The following is a 21,567-nucleotide window of genomic DNA, read 5'->3' on the forward strand; positions in this document are numbered from 1 at the left end:
GGGGCAAAGTATTGCTGCTGAGTCAATTAAATGAATTCTTTAATGAATTCACCCTCAGAATCGCTTGCTATGTTTAGCAATTTCGTGGGACAGTACATGGCTAGCTCTCGCAAGAAAGCAACTCTTTCAATGTACTTGCCCTCTGCTCAGACACATTCCTATATTTCTCTGCATGCTTTGTCTGGAAGTGTCGGGACAAGTTGTAGTCTTTCAAGACTTAGTGATGTTCTCTTTGCACACTAAGAACATAGCTTTCCCTGATACCTTAATAAATACATATTTCAACGTCCACTCTTGCTGAAACACTCTACTTTCCTTTTCTTTGATAAAGCTCATTTTTGCGCAATTTCTAGCTAGCTACTATTTGTAACTGTTACGTGTGTCACACTGTTGATCCTCGTGCAGTTGTTATTTCTACGTGCCTTCAAGATAAATGTCCCACAAGCCATAGTAGTTAAATCATTACACAAAGGCGAGTTTTCATTGGGCTTCTAATTTGAATAAAAAATACTTTTTTCAAAGCTTTACTATCATGAATTATTTGATCTGAGCAGGATTCCACTGGCTCTATTGAATCAGGTCGCGGGCCGCATATGGCCCAAGGGCCATCGTTTGCCCAGGCCTGACTTAGAATGAATTCATGTTTTGGGCATGTTTTCTTAATTCTAAGTGGTATGCTAATGTGGACAGAGCTCGCCTCTGTCTTAGGTCGTTTTATTGCAGCCTCACTGTGCACTGCACATAGCAGAAGATTTCTATGTAACTTATTTTGTGGTTCCTGAGATGTTCAACACTTCTATATGCGTTGTGAGATCTTATCTTTGCAGTGTGACTGCAATAAAGACTCTCGGATATACTGTATGTTTGCGTTGGGATAATCCTATGAATTAAGTATTGTATTGGCATGCATTCTAAGTGGTATGCTAGTGTGGTTATTGGAACAAAGCAGGAAGACACGTTTCTGATCCTTAAGGGAAATAAAGTAAACCTTCTTCCTTCCCCCCTTCTCTTTCTCTCTCTCACTCAGGTACTGTGTGCTGCTGATCACTGGTGAGGAGCCAGGGTTTGTCCCTGGTAACCAGGCCTTCTTGACCTTCGCCTCGTCCAACACTAAAGACGTCCTGCGCTTCACATATGTCTACCAGAGACAGCAACAACCACTGTGTCAGGCCTTGCTCCACAACCAGGCCCCACTGTTCGCACAGGTTAGTAATAAACACATGCTTTGCTTACAATACACACCCACACAAATGGGCAATAAGGTGTATCGGACAGTACACACACATTATGCGCTCGTGTTTGATTGCACCATGACAGGTGGTGATACTGGAGAGGCGGAGCCCGGGAGGTAAGGCTGTGTACCGGTCTGTGATTGGTGGATGGAACGGCAGTGACGATGATAAGACCCGCCTCCACGAGCAGCTGGAGCTCCTGCAGAGAGACCCCTCCTACCTGAGCTATGACGCCACACTACCTGAACTAAACAACGAATTGTCCCCCGTGAGTCTCGCACTCACACACACACACACCTGCCTACCTGAGCTGCAGGTAACTGACAAAATAAAGGAAATAGGACGTTGGGCCACTACGAGCCAGAACAGTCTCAATGCACCTTGGCATAGATGCTACAAGAATCTGGGATCCGATACCCATTATTCCACAAGCAATTCCATAATTTGGTGTTTTTGTTGATCGAGGTAGGAAACGCTGTCTTGGACGCCCCTCCAGAATCTCCCATAAGTGTTCACTTGGGTTGTGATCTGGTGACTGAGACGGCATGGCATATGGTTTATATAATTTCATGCTCATCAAACCATTCAGTGACTTTGTGCCCTGTGGATGGGCGAATTGTCATCCTATGGGGGCATAGCCATGGTAGCCAAAATAATGGTTTGCCCAGAATTTGTATACATGACCCTAAGCATGATGGGTTATAATTGCTTAATTAACTCAGGAACCACACATGTGGAATCACCTGCTTTAAATATTCTGTGTACCTTTTTTACTCAAGTGTTAACCATTATTTTGGCAGTTAATTGTAGGATCCTACACTACCTGAACTAAACAATGAACTGACCCCTGTGAGTCACACACACATGCACACCTGGTACACACACACACCTACCTACCTGAACTATGACGGCACTCTAAATGAACTAAACCGCAATTTCTCTCTTCTTCCCCAACTCTAGATGTTTCTGATTCAGTGGATCAATGCAGCTTACGATTATTTCCTTCAAATCTATGATGACCTTCTCTTCTCCAACTGGTAAGATATTTCTGTATTTGAATGGTTTTTAATTGGGTTAGGTCAGCGGTTCCAAAAACTAGGGGATGTGACCTCGTACGGCAGTTGCCTGATATGAAAATGGGGTCACGGGAAAATGTCCAAAAGCCGGATGAAATTAAAAGAAATATATATATTTAATATTGTCTTTGTATCTCAAAGTCATTGTAATGTGGTTCACCTTAGAAATCCAAATTTAAAATACATAATTCAACCACTGAGAGCACCCTTAGATCATGGGAGAAGGCGGCACATGTATCATCCCGACAGTGAATGGCTAGGTCCGCTACGTTGCTGCAAAATGGACTGTTTCCTTACACTACCATCTTCCGTTAGTTCGGTGGCTACTACATTAAGTGAAGCCGAGGCAACTCTCCAGCACAAAAGCAGAAATCGTCCTCGAAAACATGATGAAACCTACCTCGAATAAACCTACCTCACTAGCATAATAATAGTAGAGAGATTTATTTCAGCTTTTATTTCTTTCATCACATTCCCAGTGTGTCAGGAGTTTACATACACTCAGTTAGTATTTGGTAGCATTGCCGTTAAATTGTTTAACTTGGGTCAAACATTTTGGGTAGCCTTCCACAAGCTTCCCACAATAAGTTGGGTGAATTTTGGCCCATTCCTCCTAACAGAGCTGGTTTAACTTAGTCAGCTTTGTAGGCCTCCTTGCTCGCACATGTAATTTCAGTTCTGCCCACACATTTTCTATAGGATTGAGGTCAGGGCTTTGTGATGGCCACTCCAATACCTTGACTTTGTTGTCCTTAAGCCATTTTGTCACAACTTTGGAAGGATGCTTGGGATCTTTGTCCATTTGGAAGACCCATTTGCGATCAAGCTTTAACTTCCTGACTGATGTCTTGAGATGTTGCTTCACTATATCCACATAATTTCCCCCTCTCATAATGCCATCTATTTTGAGAAGTGCACCAGTCCCTCCTGCAGCCAAACACCCCCACAACATGATTCTGCCACCCCTGTGCTTCACGGTTGGGATGGTGTTCTTCGGCTTGCAATCTTCCCCCTTTTTCCTTTTATACTTGCATACTATTGTTTGTACAGATGAACGTGGTACCTTCAGTCGTTTGGAAATTGCTCCCAAGGATGAACCAGACTTGTCGAGGTCTACAATTGTTTTCTGAGGTCTTGGCTGATTTCTTTAGATTTTCCCATGATATCAAGCAAAGAGGCACTGAGTTTGAAGGTAGACCTTGAAATACATCCACAAATACACCTTCAATTGACTCAAATGATGTCAATTAGCCTATCAGAAGCCATGACATCATTTTCTGGAATTTTCCAAGCTGTTTTAAGGCACAGTCAACTTAGTGTATGTGAACTTCTGACCCACTGGAGTTGTAATTAACTGAAGTAATCTGTCTGTAAACAATTGTTGGAAAAATGACTTGTCATGCACAAAGTAGATGTTCTAACCGACTTGCCAAGACTACAGTTTGTTAACAAGAAATGTGCGGAGTGGTTGAAAAACGAGTTTTAATGAATCCAACCTAAGTGTATGTAAACTTCCAACTTCAACTGTAGCCTACTGCATATTAGAAAGTGTAGCCCTAGTCGATTCTGTTGGTTCATTGATTATGCAGGGCGGCTTACAGTGAGCTTACAATTGTAGTGAATTTATATCTGATTCTGAATAGCCTAGTAATGAGGTTTTGTAATATTTTCATAATCAATAGGCTGACATGAGATGTAGCTACAGAATATCTCACCGCCATGCGTTTCCAACTCCTCTCTTTTATTCCTTTCTCAAGGGCGTAGAGGGTCTGTCAACAGTGAAATGTGCCTTGTTCGATTCGAATATTCGAATCAAGTGAACGAGACCTTGTCATTTCTTCAAACAATCATCTTGATTTTATATATATATATATATATATATATATATATATATATATATATATTTTACCTTTATTTAACCAGGCAAGTCAGTTAAGAACATTTTCTTATTTTCAATGACGGCCTGGGAACAGTGGGTTAACTGCCTGTTCAGGGGCAGAACTCGCAACCTTCCGGTTACTAGTCCAACGCTCTAACCACTAGGCTACGCTGCCGCCCCAATAATGAAACCGGCGACCCCACACTCTGAAGTGTGTGTTGCCGAGTGCTTAAAATCAGACATATAGTATACAGGGGCTTTTTTATATAGGGGACCTCAAAATGCTTTAATCATGGCTGAACCCCCCTATGCAGATTGGGAACCATCAACCATTCTGGGTTCATCGTGTCGTTTATCTGCACAGGGGTGTTAATTTACTCCTCGAAGTTTCCCATGAGCATGGATGAGAGCCAACGCTGAAATGTTTGTTCTATTCCTTCAGGCTATCTCGGGTCACACACACATCTTATCTATGAACGCAGGCTTAGTCCGACCAGAGACATATGTCTCACATGCACCACTGATCACAGAATGGAATGTGGCTGGAAAGTTTATCACCAAGCCATCACTTAATCAGTTGCCAATCCAAGCTTCAAAGTCTCCTCTCAGTTCAAACAGAATGAAGAGAGTTCTATGAAAGTTACTCCATTGCATGAAAACAGCCATGAATATAAAACGGTATCATAATATTGTAATTTTGCTACCACACAGTCCATATATGTTTTGATGTCTAAGACATTCTGTTTGTATCATTCACAACCAATGTTCCCTCAAACAACCAATGCTGAGTGCAAACTTGAACGTTGTGAAAATTCCATGCGTTGACTGTCAACACTGAGACTGTACCCGCTTTAAGTTAGTTTTAACAGTGGCCAAGGAGGCTACTATGGCTTTTTGATCATAATGTAGGCCTACCAGAGTGGCCTACCATCAAAAATAGTGTAGAAAATGCATCCCATAACATTTTAACATGGCTGTACTATCATTCAGCCTACAGCAGCAGCCAATGTGTGGTGTTCAATGTAGGCCTATGAGACTTTTGAAAACCACACGCAGGACTTGACACCTATTTATCTACTTCAGATAAGGTGACTGAAAATATTGTTTGACGCAAGAAACCACTTTACAAAATAAAATGCATTATTATTCCCATACCATTATTACAGAGAATCAGACAAAGTATGCTACCCTCTGCCTATTGGCTACTTAGCTTATTCAAGCCTGTCTCAAAATACAACACTGCCCCTTTAAGACAAAAAAAAGGCTCTTTACTTGACCCGCTTTTCAAAGATGTCTAGAAATCTACACCTTTTGTGTTCTTGTAGGAAGCAATCACTCCCCTATTGCTGACTACAAATGTTCTATAACTGGCCTAATAACTCTTAGCTGGCAAAGGATATGAACTAAATGTGCACACATGGCTACATTTAGCTCTTGCTTTGATCTCAAAACAAGTGCACCTATTCACAACCACCGCTGTAAACACAGTCCAGTTCAAAGTAAATGACACAGATCCATATATGCCTATTGCTTATTTGCATATAGGCAAATGGATTGGTTATGAAAAAAATGTTATGCCACACTGGTCTGTGTAGAGGACGGCCTGAGTCGTGGGCAATAGAATCCTACTCCGATGCCTTATGCCAAAAAACAAAATCTCGTACGTAGTTTGTTTTGGTATGTTGCATTGAAACTGGCTACTAATGCGTTCAATCGATAACATTTATAATAACTGACAGGGAAAAGTCTAGAAAGTTGAGTTCAATCTCGTGCTTCTATCCGGGGGCTGATATTTCTTCTGCACTCTGCTCTGCGGTCCCTGGGAGCTGTGCTGCAGTCTCGGGGCTCCTGCGTGTCCGCGCAAGTGCGCAGCTTAGAGGGAACATTGTTCAGAACTAAGTTGCCAAATAACTCTAAATCTAGCTTACAGGACCTGTTTCAAATTATCACTTTTACATTCAACATAGTCACTTCATATGCGGTCTTGCTCCAGAATGGGGGAAATATCCTTTCTATTATATTCTTCTTATTATAAAAATCATATGAAATAATGGCACGGGACTTATAGGCATACAGTGAAAAGTATTCAGACCCCTTGACTTTTCAATTTTCCCACATTTTGTTACGTTAGTCTTTATTTAAAATTGATAATGTTTTCTTTCCCTCGTCAATCTACACACAATATCCCATAATGACAAAGCAAATAGTTTTTTTTGTCATTTTTACAAATGTATTAAAAAATAAACTGAAATCACATTTACATAAGTATTCAGACCCTTTACTCAGTACTTTGTTGGAACACCTTTGGCAGTGATCACAGCCTCGGGTCTTTTTGGGTATGACGCTATATAAGCTTGGCACACCTGTATTTGGGGAGTTTCTCCCATTCTCTGCAGATCCTCTCAAGCTCTGTTAGGTTGGATGGGAAGTGTCACACAGCTAGTTTCAGGTCTCTCCAGAGATGCTTGATCATGTTCCAGTCCGGGCTCTGACTGGGCCACTCAAGGACATCCAGAGACTTGTCCCGAAGCCAATCCTGTGTTGTCTTGGCTGTGTGCTTAGGGTCGTTGTCCTGTTAGGTGAACCTTCGCCTCAGAGAACCTGCTCCAGAGCGCTCAGGATTTCATCGAGGATCTTTCTGTACTTTTTTTCAGTTAATCTTTCCCTCGATCCTGACTAGTCCCTGCCGCTGAAAAACATTCCCACAGCATGATTCTGCCACCACCGTGCTTCACCGTAGGGATAGCGGGCTGTCAAGTGCCTTTTACTGAGGAGTGGCTTCTGCCTGGCCACTACCATAAAGGCCTGATTTGGTGGAGTGCTTCAGAGATGGTTGTCCTTCTGGAAGTTTCTCCCATCTCCACAGGGGAACTCTAGCTCTACTAAGAGTCTTGGTGGTTCCAAACTTCTTCCATTTAAAAATGGAGACTGTTCTAAGGGACCTGCAATGCTGCAGAAATATTTTGGTTCCCTTCCCCAGATCTGTGCTTCGACACAATCCTGTCTCTGAGCTCTATGGACAATTCCTTCAACCTCATGGCTTGGTTATTGCTCTGACATGCACTGTCGACTGTGGGACCTTGTATAGACAAGTTTGTGTCTTTCCAAATCATGTCCAATCAATTTATTTTACCACAGGTGGACTCCAATCGAGTTGTAGAAACATCTCAAGGATGTTCAATGGAAACAGGATGCACCTGAGCTCAATTTCGAGTCTCATAACAAAGGGTCTGAATAATTATGTAAATAAGTGATTTTAAGTATTTTATTTTTATACGTTTGAGAAAATATGTAACCCGTTTTCGCTTCATTATTATGGGGTATTGTGTAGATTGACGAGGAAAAAGTATACATGTAATCAATTTTAAAATAAGACTGTTACGTAACAAAATGTGGAAAAAGTGAAAGGGTCTGAGTACTTTCTGAGTGCACTGGTATCTTGTTAGCTAAATGAACAATCATACAGACCTATGTCATGGAGTTTAGCCAGATAACATACAGTAGGCAAACTCCATTTTCTATTCTTCTGAAATAAATGTTCTTCATATCATATTGTTTCTTTAGACCTGGCTAAAAAACAATATGGATTTATTGCGATGGTGTACAGTATATTAAATTGATTTATGAGGCTTTTTAAATGTAGATGTTCCAAAGGAGCACATCAGCTCAGCGGCTTGAATGCAGCTTGTATGCATGGTGGCCTGGATATGCTAAAGGTTTTTATGTTAATTAATGGTCAATTACAGTGAGACCAGCAAACAATAACTGGCTGACACATTTTTATGACCTCCACAGCCCTAATCATAGTTGCAAATGTAAAAGTATGAGAGCGAGTGAGTTGTGGAGACAATCAGAAATACTGGCAATGTTTTGCAGTTGACTGTCATAGGCCAAAACAAATATAAGTAAACATTGGCTGTTGATTAAATTTTTTTTTCACATGGTTGTTGATGTGGGACAAAAAGGTTTATCTACCTCTGGGTTAGATGGTTATTGACACAATTCTGCAACAAATTTATTAAACCTTTTGTTGCTGTTTTATGGTAGAACAAAATAATTGAAGTATCATATACTGTAAATCTATCATCTAAACCTGTTGATGTTTGTCTTCTAGGCGGGAGATGATGCCCATCCTGTCTCTCATCTTTTCTGCTCTGTTCATCCTCTTTGGTACTGTCATCATCCAGGCCTTCAGGTGAGCATGGGAGCCTCCGCCTCTGGGGCTGGGAATCAAAGTTAGTTTACATACCGTAGGACTGCTAACTGGCCTAAATATGTAAATATATACATGAAAAATAAGCTTGAAATAGCTTGAAATAGTCATGGTCTAAATGACTTAACCAAAAACGCATACAGTACCAGTCAAAAGCTTGGACACACATGCTTATTCCAGGGCTTTTCTTTTTTTATTACTATTTTCTACATTGTAGAATAATAGTGAAGACATAAAAAATATGAAATAACACATGGAATCATGTAGTAACCAAAACAGTGTTCATCGAATCAAAATATATTTGAGATTCTTCAAAGTAGCCACCCTTTGCCTTAAGGACAGCTTTGCACACTCTTGGCATTCTCTCAACCAGCTCCATGAGGTAGTCACCTGGAATGCATTTCAATTAACAGGTGTGCCTTGTTAAAAGTTAATTTGTGGAATTTCTTTCCTTAATGCGTTTCAGCCAATCAGTTGTGTTGTGACAAGGTAAGGGTGGTATACAGAAGACGGCCCTATTTGGTAAAAGTCCATATTACGGCAAGAACAGGTCAAATAAGCAAAGAGAAACCACAGTCCGTCATTACTTTAAGACATGAAGGTCAGTGAATCCGGAAAATTTCAAGAACTTTGAAAGTTTCTTGAAGTGCAGTCGCAAAAACCATCATGCTCTATCTATGGTGAAACTATCTCATGAGGACCGCCACAGGAATGGAAGACCCAGAGTTACTTCTGCTGCAGAGGATAAGTTCAGTAGAGTTAACTGCACATCAGATTGCAGCTCAAATAAATGCTTCACAGAGTTCAAGTAACAGACACATCTCAACATCAACTCTTCAGAGGAAACTGCGTGAATCAGGCCTTCCTTCATGGTCGAATTGCTGCAAAGAAACCACTACTAAAGAACACCAGTAAGAAGAGACTTGCTTGGGCCAGGAAACACGAGCAATGGACATTATACCAGTGGAAATCTGTCATTTGGTCTGATGAGTCCAAATGTAAGATTTTTGGTTCCAACCGCAGTGTCTTTGTTAGACGCAGGTGAACGGATGATCTCCGCATGTGTGGTTACCACCATGGAGGAGGAGGTGTGATGGTGTGGGGTGCTTTGCTGTTGACAACTGTCTGGGATTTATTTCAAATTCAAGGCACACGTAACCAATATGGCTAACACAGCATTCTGAGGCGATACGCCATCCCATCTGGTTTGCTCTTAGTGGGACTATCATTTGTTTTTCAACAGGACAATGACCCAAACACACCTCCAGGTTGTGTAAGGGCTATTTGACCAGGAAGGAGAGTGAGGCATCAGATGACCTGGCCTCCACAATCACCCGTACTCAACCCAATTGAGATGGTTTGGGATGAGTTAGACCGCAGAGGTAAGGAAACAAGTGCTCATGATATGTGGGAACTCCTTCAAGACTGTTGGAAAAGCATTCTTCATGCAGCTCGTTGAGAGAATGCCAAGCCTGTGCAAAGCTGTCCTCAAGGCAAAAGGTGGCTACTTTGAAGAATCTCACATATAAAATATGTTTTGATTTGTCTGACACCTTTTTGATTACTACATGATTCCATATGTGTTGACTAACTATATCTAAGTTGAGCTTTTTTTGTATAGCTAACTCATTAATTCTTCTTTGTAGGCTCCACAAGCCCGACATATATTATTTTATCAGAAATTGTTGAGACAGTATTTACAATAGAAACATGTAGAATCCCATTTGTCTTTTTGAAATGTACTTGGAAAGCACCTGATGCTGCATATTTATGTTTGGATAGTTAACTCAACCTTAAACAGACTTTTCAGTCAGTGTCAGTAGTCGAGCGATAAGTCATATGTCTTCTGATAGCGGACAGACATACAGCTGCTCTCTCACCGTTTCTTCGTCACTAGTGACTCGGGTGAAGAGAAGCCTCCCCAAAAACCAAAGCCAAAGAACCCACCAAAGACTGAAGACTCACCTGGTAGAGCCAATACTTCCAGGTAACAATAAAATAATGCGTGCATGCATGCGCAAGGATATTTCTCTTCGGTAACATAACGAGTATTCACCCTCTTCTCTCCTCCCCACCCTGCCAGTCGTCCTCCTAAGAAGGACTTTGTGGAGGTGACGGAGCTGACAAACATCACCTACATCAGTAACTTGGTCAAGCTGAGACCTGGTCACATCAACGTGGTCCTAGTCCTCACTGACGCTTCCAAGAATGCTCTGCTCAGGAAGTACGCCAAAGAGGTGTTCTCCTTCTCCGGGTAAGATGCTACACACTGCTTAGCCTCTCGTGCAAAATATATACATTTTTGTCATATATAAATTAATGAGACAAAAATGTATAAATAATGGTTACAGAAAATGTACTGCTTTAGAAAATAACCTCAACACTTTTGTGTCAGAAATTAAATGCATTCTGTGTTATATTGTATTATGCCACACTTGCGCTAGTGATTAGTGTATTTTTGTGCCACACCCACTCTGTCTCTGTCTGTGATTGTGTCTGTCTCTCTATGCCCACCCTCAGGACCCAGACCCTACACTTCTCCTTCCTGAATGCAGACAAACACAGCCAGTGGATGCCATCTCTCTTGGAGTCTTGTCCTACTGCAGCCCGGGTCCTGACCCATGGAGAGGAGGAGGAAGGGGGAGGAGGAGAGGGGGATGAATACTCCTCTCCCTTCTCAGGTCGTCCCAGAGACTTCACAGGCCATGTTCTGGCACTCAATGGACACAAGAAGTACTTCTGTCTCTTCAGACCTGTCTTCACTGGGGACACGGACACTGGCGGAGAGAGCTCAAGCTCATCATCTTCATCATTTGACGAAGGCTCCAGGAGAAAGTCTCGGTCAAGGTCGCGATCCCAGTCGAGCTCACGTTCAAGGTCCAGGGAGGAGGGGGGTTTGTCGGGTAGGGGTGGGAGGGGTGGTGGGCGGGCCTCCAGGGCTACCAGTCTGGAGGTGCACCATAAGCTGGACAGGCTGGGGCTGTGGATGGAGAGGCTGATGGAGGGGACTCTGCCCAGGCACAGTGTCCCTGGCTGGCCTGGGTTGGACACCACCTCCCCAAGCTCCAGCCCCGCTCCCCAGAACTGAGGAACTGGACTGGACCCGACCGGACCCATATGAAGTGTAAATGAGATTTCTGCAGCTTAAACGTAGCCAGTAGTCATTATGCAAAGCCAATGAATAATACAGAAGATTAATATAACCCTATAAAGTATACTAACCTTGTCCCAGATCTGTTTGTGCTTTCTTGCGAATGCCAACTTCAGGTGTGACAATGGTCATAGGAGTTGGTCAGACGGCACAAACTGATCCGGGACCAGGCAAGAAACTGAAGCTCCATCACAACAATCATTTTTTACTTTAGCTTTAGGGACTGTAGTAGGTGAAGCTTCAAATGCACTGATCTTGCCATTGTCTTTCATAGGAAGCTGTTAACCCGGAATTAGGGCCTGAGACAATTGACGTGTTGCACTGACTACTGTATGTTTAGATATTTTGTTGTAAATAAACACCAAGGACCCTATTCAATAACCACCGGCTCTTAGGATTTAAAGAAAGGGGGTGGGGTGGCGGTATATTATGTGCAATTCAGAGGAGGCTGGTGTGGGGTGGAGTCAAGCGTTGTTTCCATGTGGGGGGGGGGGGGGGGGTTACGTAGGTTAAGATCCATGTAGTGAACAAAATAATGTGAAGCAAAAAAAAAATCTCATGTACAGTTTTAAACTAGGGTCCTGTTCAAAGGAATACATGTTTGAAACAGGAAAATAACTTGTTTTTGTAGCACAAATTCAGGTATGACCTCCCTTTTCACGACATTTCCTCCTATTTCATGTTTACTGAACTTTTACCACAGTAACACTGGACTAAGATCAGTTTTGGCTTATTCTTTCCTAATGGTTAGGACTTGGGAGTGATAAACTGTTCCTGGCTGGTTGAATAGAGCCCTTGGTGTTCTCTGCTGCTGCTCAGGGCCAGGTCCCCAAGCTGGAGATCTCCGTACAACTCTTTTTATAAATATTTATTCCCCTTTGCAGATCAGGCAGAAAGGTTGAATCATCCTTCTGTCTCGTTTCTTTAATTTTACTTTCGTTTTGAGTCCGTGCCCTTAAATATACTGCTATGGATTTTATTGCATGTCTTTGTCAGAAGAATATTCCGTGTTTTGTCACCGTGAGATTTGCAACGCTCCATCAACTTTATTCCACAACTCTTTCCTTCCTGTACCTCATGATGTGCTTGTGAACCAGGCTTGTGATGGTGAGTAAAACCTTGCCTGAGACCTGAAGACTTTGGTTAAGGCTTTAGCTTAGCGAGCTAAACAGTCTGTGCTTGAAACCGTATGGTCCATGGTTCAAACCCAGTCGGTGACACTTGCACACAAGTTTTGCATAAGATGTCCTTTACTTGCATTCTTGCTACAGAATGATTTCCCGCTCGCTAAGTTAATAGATATAAACTACGTAGATATTTCACTTTGCCTGCCTTTTCATTTGAATGCGTTTCTCATGTCCATGTCCAATATTGGTGCTGATGAGAGATTTAATCCAACGTAAATTTGAGGAGTTGAACTGTTTGGGAGAGTCTGTAGTACTGTAGTCCATTTTAAACGATTAGTATGAAATGTGAAATATATAATTATTTGATGTGCTGTTATTTATTTGATGTAACTGTGCTTCCTAACATTAATAAACATTTTCTAAATCTTTATCACTCACAGTAATAGATTGATGTGGAATAAAGATACCAGCAAAGTGTGACAAAATATTATACATGGATACAAATTGATCAATGTACTGTCAATAACATACTGAAATCTCGATTACACATGAACAATGATAATACATAAATATACATTGTTGACATGGAACTACTATCCAGTCCTCACGTGCTACATAAAATGTCATTTTTCTGGATTGGAGTTCTCCATCCCGTTACCCCCAATCTACCTTATATCAAAGATTTGTGTCAAATATATAGATAATTTAAGTATATTTATCCCCCCCCTCCAGTGGTTGTTATAACGGGTTAATACTCGTTGGGGATCTTGACGACTTTCTTCATGGATAGGTCTTCTGGACCGAAGGAGACAGGAAGCAGCTCGCTGACTTTCATCTCTAAGTATGAGCCGTCTGGCTTGGTCAGGTACACGTCCCAGTTGGCCCCAAACTGGAGAAAAACACGTTGTATATGGAGCATCAGGAAAACTTTACATTAAGTTTCCTGCTCTCTAACTACTTTGGTCATCAGAATGTAGGCATTGTAACAGAAGTAGACCTACTACACCTACACTAGATGAATGACAGACAATTTCTCTTCCTCCTAGGATACCAGGCTTGAATGATGCTTACCTCTCTCATGAACTGTCTGCAGCCACCGCATGGTGAGATGAACTGGTCATGTAAATCACTGCAAACATTGATATGAAGGCATTTTACAACACAGTCAATGAGAAGAATGCTATTGTCCTTGCACTGCACTATGCAACACGCAGGATGGCATTTATTGGCTCATGACTCATACTGGAGGCAGCTCTGCAGAGTGATCACTAGCTGGCACAACCGCAAAGTCATATATAATCTCATTTTAAACCCAACTGTAACCTTAACCACACTGTTAACCCTAAATGTCAACCAATGTGTTTTTTTTCTTAAATTAATTTTTACAATATAGCCAATTTTGACTGCAGCTGGCCCATCTAGCGGAAACTGCTCAGTTCTGCCTCGTGACGATGAACGTCAACCTGCCTCGAACACATTTGTATAAGAACATTGATAGTTACCAAGATGTTATAACACTATCCTGACACTAGGAGTCAGCATTAGACTTGAATTATTGAGATGAGGAATGTACACATATCAAAATGTATTTATCACATCCGCCGCATACAAGTCTTTGAGTTTACAGTGTAATGCTGGCTTATTAACCTTACCAACGATGCAGAGTTGTAATTTAAAAATCAATCTAAAATAGTAACTAACATAAGGAATAACATACTCAAGAATGGAGCTACATACAGGGAGTACCAGTATTGGGTCAATGTGCAGAGGTACTCGAGGGAGATCCATGATACAGTGCATTCGGAAAGTATTTAGACCCCTTGAATTTTTCCACATTTGGTGACGTTACAGCCTTACTCTAAAATGGATGAAACACATATTTTCCTCATCAATCTACCTAAAACCCCATAATGACAAAGCAAAAACTGTCAAAAAAAATTGTGAATTTTTAAATCATGGAAATATCACATTTACATAAGTATTCAGACCCTTTACTCTGTACTTTGTTGAAGGGCCTTTGGCAGCGATTACAGCCTTTGGTCTTCTTGGGTATGACGCCACAAGCTTGGTACACCTGTGTTTGGGGAGTATGTCTCATTCTTCTCTGCAGATCCTCTCAAGCTCTGTCAGGTTGGATGTGGAGAGTCGCTTCACAGCTATTTTCAGGTCTCCAGTGATGTTTGATCGGGTTCAAGTCCTGGCTCTGGCTGGGCCACTCAAGGACATTCAGAGACTTATCCCGAAGCCACTCATGCATTGTCTTGGCTGTGTGCTTAGGGTCGTTGTCCTTTTGGAAGGTAAACCTTCCTGGTCCTGAGCACTCTGGAGCAGGTTTTCATCAAGGATATCTCTGTACTTTTCCCATTCATCTTTCCCTCCATCCTGAATAGTCTCCAAGTCCCTACTGCTGAAAAACATCCCCACAGCATGATGCTGCCACCACCATGCTTCACCGTAGTGATGGTGCCAGGTTTCCTCCAGACGTGACGCTTGGCATTCAGGCCAAAGAGTTCAATCTTGATTTCATCAGACCAAAGAATCTTGTTTCTCATGTTCTGAGAGTCCTTTAGGTGCCTTTTTGGCAAACTCCAAGCATGCTGTCATGTGCCTTTTTACTTAGGAGTGGCATCCGTCTGGCCACTCTACCATAAAGGCCTGATTGGTGGAGTGCTGCAGAGACGGTTGTCTTTCTGGAAGTTTCTCCCATTTCAACAGAACTCTGGAGCTCTGTTAGAGACCATCAGGTTCTTCCCTGACACCTCCCTGACCAAGTACTTTCTCCCCCGATTGCTCACTTTGGTCGGTCGGCCAGTTCTAGGAGGAGACTCGGTTGTTCTAAACTTCTTCCATTTTGAGAATGATTGATGTCACTGTGTTCTTGTGGACCTTCAATGCTACAATGTTTTGGTACCCTTCCCCAGATCTGTGCCTTGACACAGTCCTGTCTCGGAGCTCTACGGACAATTGCGTCGACCTCATTGCTTGGTTTTTGCTCTGACGTGCACTGTCAACTGTGGGACCTTTCCAAATCATGTCCAATCAATTGAATTTAGGTGGACTCCAAGTTGTAGAAACGTCTCAAGGACGATCAATGGAAACTGGATGCACCTGAGCTCAATTTCTAGTCTCATAGCAACTGGTCTGAATAGTTGCGTAAATAAGGTATTTATATTTCTGTTTTTTGCTTTGTCATTATGCGGTATTGTGTGTAGATTGATGAGGAATTATTTTTTAAATCCATTTTAGAATAAGGCTGTAACATAACATCTGGATAAAGTCTAAGGGTCTATATACGTTCTGAATGCACTGTATATACACAGGTATGTGGACACCCCCTTCAAATCAAATAAAATCGAATTTTATTTGTCACATACACATGGTTAGCAGATGTTAATGCGAGTGTAGCGAAATGCTTGTGCTTCTAGTTCCGACAATGCAGTAATAACCAACAAGTAATCTAACAAACAATTCCAAAACTACTGTCTTATACACAGTGTAAGGGCATAAAGAATATGTACATAAGGATATATGAATGAGTGATGGTACAGAGCAGCATAGGCAAGCTACAGTAGATGGTATCGAGTACAGTATATACATATGAGTATGTAAACAAAGTGGCATAGTTAAAGTGGCTAGTGATACATGTATTACATAAGGATGCAGTCGATGATATAGAGTACAGTATATACGTATGCATATGAGATGAATAATGTAGGGTAAGTAACATTATATAAGGTAGCATTGTTTAAAGTGGCTAGTGATATATTTACATTTCCCATCAATTCCCATTATTAAAGTGCCTGGAGTTGAGTCAGTGTGTTGGCAGCAGCCACTCAATGTTAGTGGTGGCTGTTTAATAATCTGATGGCCTTGAGATAGAAGCTGTTTTTCAGTCTCTCGGTCCCAGCTTTGATGCATCTGTACTGACCTCGCCTTCTGGATGGTAGCGGGGTGAACAGGCAGTGGCTCGGGTGGTTGATGTCCTTGATGATCTTTATGGCCTTCCTGTAACATCGGGTGGTGCAGGTGTCCTGGAGGGCAGGTAGTTTGCCCCCGGTGATGCGTTGTGCAGACCTCACTACCCTCTGGAGAGCCTTACGGTTGAGGGCGGAGCAGTTGCCGTACCAGGCGGTGATACAGCCCGCCAGGATGCTCTCGATTGTGCATCTGTAGAAGTTTGTGAGTGCTTTTGGTGACAAGCCGAATTTCTTCACCCTCCTGAGGTTGAAGAGGCGCTGCTGCGCCTTCTTCACGATGCTGTCTGTGTGAGTGGACCAATTCAGTTTGTCTGTGATGTGTATGCCGAGGAACTTAACTTGCTACCCTCTCCACTACTGTTCCATCGATGTGGATAGGGGGGTGTTCCCTCTGCTGTTTCCTGAAGTCCAGAATCATCTCCTTAGTTTTGTTGACGTTGAGTGTGAGGTTATTTTCCTGACACCACACTCCGAGGGCCCTCACCTCCTCCCTGTAGGCCGTCTCGTCGTTGTTGGTAATCAAGCCTACCACTGTTGTGTCGTCCGCAAACTTGATGATTGAGTTGGAGGCGTGCGTGGCCACGCAGTCGTGGGTGAAAAGGGAGTACAGGAGAGGGCTCAGAACGCACCCTTGTGGGGCCCCAATGTTGAGGATCAGCGGGGAGGAGATGTTGTTGCCTACCCTCACCACCTGGGGGCGGCCCGTCAGGAAGTCCAGTACCCAGTTGCACAGGGCGGGGTCGAGACCCAGGGTCTCGAGCTTGATGACGAGCTTGGAGGGTACTATGGTGTTGAATACCGAGCTGTAGTCGATGAACAGCATTCTCACATAGGTATTCCTCTTGTCCAGATGGGTTAGGGCAGTGTGCAGTGTGGTTGAGATTGCATAGTCTGTGGACCTATTTGGGCGGTAAGCAAATTGGAGTGGGTCTAGGGTGTCCGGTAGGGTGGAGGTGATATGGTCCTTGACTAGTCTCTCAAAGCACTTCATGATGACGGAAGTGAGTGCTACGGGGCGGTAGTCGTTTAGCTCAGTTACCTTAGCTTTCTTGGGAACACGAACAATGGTGGCCCTCTTGAAGCATGTGGGAACAGCAGACTGGTATAGGGATTGATTGAATATGTCCGTAAACACACCGGCCAGCTGGTCTGCGCATGCTCTGAGGGCGCGGCTGGGGATGCCGTCTGGGCCTGCAGCCTTGCGAGGGTTAACACGTTTAAATGTCTTACTCACCTCGGCTGCAGTGAAGGAGAGACCGCATGTTTTCGTTGCAGGCCATGTCAGTGGCACTGTATTGTCCTCAAAGCGGGCAAAAAAGTTATTTAGTCTGCCTGGAAGCAAGACATCCTGGTCCGTGACTGGGCTGGATTTCTTCTTGTAGTCCGTGATTGACTGTAGACCCTGCCACATGCCTCTTGTGTCTGAGCCGTTGAATTGAGATTCTACTTTGTCTCTGTACTGACGCTTAGCTTGTTTGATAGCCTTGCGGAGGGAATAGCTGCACTGTTTGTATTCGGTCATGTTACCAGACACCTTGCCCTGATTAAAAGCAGTGGTTCGCGCTTTCAGTTTCATGCGAATGCTGCCATCAATCCACGGTTTCTGGTTAGGGAATGTTTTAATCGTTGCTATGGGAATGACATCTTCAACGCACGTTCTAATGAACTCTCACACCGAATCAGCATATTCGTCAATATTGTTATCTGATGCAATACGAAACATATCCCAGTCCACGTGATGGAAGCAGTCTTGGAGTGTGGAGTCAGCTTGGTCGGACCAGCGTGGGACCTCAGCGTGGGAGCTTCTTATTTTAGTTTCTGTCTGTAGGCAGGGATCAACAAAATGGAGTCGTAGTCAGCTTTTCCGAAAGGGGGGCGGGGCAGGGCCTTATATGCGTCGCGGAAGTTAGAGTAACAATGATCCAAGTTTTTTCCACCCCTGGTTGCGCAATCGATATGCTGATAAAATTTAGGGAGTCTTGTTTTCAGATTAGCCTTGTTAAAATCTCCAGCTACAATGAATGCAGCCTCCGGGTAAATGGTTTCCAGTTTGCAAAGAGTTAAATAAAGTTCGTTCAGAGCCATCGATGTGTCTGCTTGGGGGGGGGGATATATATACGGCTGTGATTATAATCGAAGAGAATCCTCTTGGTAGATAATGCGGTCTACATTTGATTGTGAGGAATTCTAAATCAGGTGAACAGAAGGATTTGAGTTCCTGTATGTTTCTTTCATCACATACAGGAACTCAAATCCTTCTGTTCACCTGATTTAGAATTCCTCACAATCAAATGTAGACCTGTTTGAGCCTTTGTTTGTATTCAGGAAGCAGGAGAATGGAGTCATGGTCAAATTTGCCCGAAGGAAGGACAAGAGAGGGTCTTGTATGCGTTTCTGTGGGAGAATAAAAGTGGTCTAGAGTTTTATCCCGTGCCAATAGGGGAGCTAAGTGAGGTAGGATTGATTTTAAGTCTCCCTGTGTTATTCACCACCCACCAGAAACGCTGAGGTGAGCAGTTTCTTGTTTGTTTATTGCCCCATACAGTTTGTTGAGTGCCAGAGTGGTGTTGGCTTGTGGAGGAATGTAGACAGCCGTGTAATTATGGATGAGATCTCTCTTGGTAGATATAAGTCTGCAGTTTACCATGAGATATTCTTTATCAGGTGAGCAAAAGCTTGAGACCAGTTGTTATTTATGGGAAAAAACACATACTGTCTCCTTTCGTTTTCTGTTAAGTCTATGTCATAGGAAAGAGCAGGTGTTCTTAAATCATTTGTACACTCAGTGTAGAACTACCTGGCGATAGCGATGGCCTTGAAGCTACGGCGTCCCTCTGACACTGCTTTAGCGATGGCGTTCCTCTCTGCACACACACCCAGGTTGTTACACGCGTTCTCCACATTGCAACCTGAAGAGACGACAGATCACATTTACTGTCATGCACAGCGCTTTTCACTTGGTTTCAAAGGGCTTAAAACAAAAGGCAAACGCAGACAGAGCTGAAGACGTCTCCCCTGTTCCCTATAAAGATCTTATATGATTGGTCAATTGATGGATTGGTTGATTTGAAAATACCAAGCATCCTCTTGAAAAAAAATGTGTTTTTATTCCAAGGAGATTACTTGGTTTCGATAGTTTTCCCCTAATTAATCATTAATAGGTTATGCAAAAACCAGTCATTCGAGAGCACAGTGTACTCAACAAAGTTATTGAAGTCCTTTGAATTTACTGACTGTTCATGTATTGTTATATAACCTAGTTATGCTTGTGCACAAGCATAACTAAATTCCTTTCTGACTAGATTCTAACGGACTAACTGATTAATTTCTGACTGAGTAAATTCCAACACTGAGGGAACAAGTGTGAATAATCTACAGAACTCTAGGACACAGACAGTTACATCATTCTGAACATCACAGGCCTGCTTCATATGTGGTTATTCCTTGGTTCAGGAACGTTGAAACATTGGATTTTACACACGTACATATTCCTGCTCTTGATTAGAAGCAATCTTTGTCACACATTTTACAGTGTAAATGTTACAGGGTAATGTATTTTTCAGAGTGTGGGATATGCCTATTTCCTGGTCTATTCTAAAATTCTTGATTAAAATGTAGAGGTTCTGTACATTTTTTACTTTACTGTAACACGTGCATCTAACGTCGGATCCTTCTCCACTAAGTCTTCCCAGTTCAATGTTGTAGCTAAACGACAACGCGTTCTCAGTCAACTTACCTGGTCAAATAGATCGAACTAAACGTATACTGATTGTCAGCTGTAGGTATTTTCTTTTAAGAAGATCAAGTAAACTCAATCCATAGATTTGAAGTGATGGATGATATCTCACCTGTGAACACTCTGTCGTCGTGGGCCAGGAGGGCAGCCCCGACCCTGAAATTGCTGTAGGGACAGTAGGAAAACTCCTTGGCCTCCAGAGACTGATGGATAAGCCCTTCTACCGTTACCCTGTCTGGGTGGTGGAGGAGCTGCGACCCCTGGTCCTTACCATGGAGCATCTCGATCTGCAGGTCTCCCATACTGACTCTGAGTCTGTCTGTGGTGTGAATCTGTGGGTGTTGGTGCCTGTGTGTGTTCTTGTTGAGTTTCTCTGACTTTCTGTGGAGGTATGAGTATGTCTTGTACTGTAATAAATTGGGGGAGGGTAGCTGGGGGGTGGTTTATTTCTTTATAGCCAATCCCTGTTACTTGTATATCCTCCCCCTCTCTGATGAATCTGGGTGGGTATGGTGTGTGTGTAGAGGGAAGGGGGCGAGTCAGCTGCGTGTTGAGCTGAGTGAGCTTGTTGCACAACCAGTAGGATGTTGCATATTGTTGCCTTAGCTTACTGTAAATGTTTTCTTTGTGGCAGTGTATAAAGTTCACAGGAGGTTTGTTGTGCTGGTAAAATATATATATATTTTGTAGATGAGTAGCTAGTGATTCGTGAAGACACAGCTTGGTAAAAATAATTATCTTTATTGTTTTACTGGGAAAACACAGAGAAAACCCCAAATAACCTTACAAACGTTATTTATCCACAGATGAAATGGATAAGAAGTACAGTGAGGGAAAAAAATAATTGGATCCCCTGTTGATTTTGTACATTTGCCCACTGACAAAGAAATGATCAGTATATAATGTTAATGGTAGGTTTATTTAAACAGAATAATAACAATAATAACAAAAAAAATCCAGAAAAAACACATGTCAAAAATGTTATAAATTGATTTGCATTTTAATGAGGGAAATAAGTATTTGACCCTCCCTCTGCAAAACATGACTCAGTACTTGGTCGCAAAACTCTTGTTGGCAATCAGAGGTCAGTAGCTACTATCTTGTCTCATCACTACAACTCCCGGACGGGCTCGGGAGAGACTAAGGTTGAAAGTCATGCGTCCTCCGATACACAAC

The 21,567-nt window shown here is 42.6% G+C and overlaps 2 protein-coding genes across 2 annotated transcripts in view; one reads left to right on the plus strand and one right to left on the minus strand.

Moving 5' to 3' along the window:
* LOC124031639 (dnaJ homolog subfamily C member 16-like) overlaps window positions 1-13,108 on the plus strand; it is a 28,810-nt gene extending 15,702 nt beyond the window's left edge. Inside the window, exons 10-17 of the mRNA XM_046343132.1 lie at window positions 1,028-1,205; window positions 1,318-1,500; window positions 2,193-2,269; window positions 8,302-8,382; window positions 10,298-10,387; window positions 10,484-10,654; window positions 10,921-11,277; window positions 11,338-13,108. Of these exons, the coding sequence (XP_046199088.1) occupies window positions 1,028-1,205; window positions 1,318-1,500; window positions 2,193-2,269; window positions 8,302-8,382; window positions 10,298-10,387; window positions 10,484-10,654; window positions 10,921-11,277; window positions 11,338-11,488 (1,288 nt within the window). The 3' untranslated portion in view covers window positions 11,489-13,108. The remainder of the gene's footprint in view (window positions 1-1,027; window positions 1,206-1,317; window positions 1,501-2,192; window positions 2,270-8,301; window positions 8,383-10,297; window positions 10,388-10,483; window positions 10,655-10,920; window positions 11,278-11,337) is intronic.
* Window positions 13,037-20,785, minus strand: LOC124031638 (cytidine deaminase-like). Its single transcript, XM_046343131.1, has 4 exons — window positions 20,504-20,785; window positions 19,453-19,564; window positions 13,750-13,807; window positions 13,037-13,567 (listed from the first exon to the last, which is right to left on the minus strand). The coding sequence occupies exons 1-4, from the start codon at window positions 20,691-20,693 to the stop codon at window positions 13,427-13,429; spliced, it is 501 nt and encodes a 166-aa protein (XP_046199087.1). The 5' UTR covers window positions 20,694-20,785; the 3' UTR covers window positions 13,037-13,426.
* Window positions 20,786-21,567: the final 782 nt, after the last annotated feature.

The sequence above is a fragment of the Oncorhynchus gorbuscha genome, linkage group LG03 (genome assembly GCF_021184085.1).
Source record: "Oncorhynchus gorbuscha isolate QuinsamMale2020 ecotype Even-year linkage group LG03, OgorEven_v1.0, whole genome shotgun sequence".
In the NCBI taxonomy this organism is placed as follows: domain Eukaryota; kingdom Metazoa; phylum Chordata; class Actinopteri; order Salmoniformes; family Salmonidae; genus Oncorhynchus; species Oncorhynchus gorbuscha.

Bases quoted from the DNA above. Each gene is read 5' to 3' on its own strand.
- LOC124031638 (XM_046343131.1), bottom strand. From the start codon at position 20,693: ATGGGAGACCTGCAGATCGAGATGCTCCATGGTAAGGACCAGGGGTCG. The intron at 19,565-20,503 runs GTGAGATATCAT...TCGTCTCTTCAG, and splicing joins CGACGACAGAGTGTTCACAG to GTTGCAATGTGGAGAACGCG. The intron at 13,808-19,452 runs GTAGTTCTACAC...CAATGTTTGCAG, and splicing joins AAGGCCATCGCTATCGCCAG to TGATTTACATGACCAGTTCA.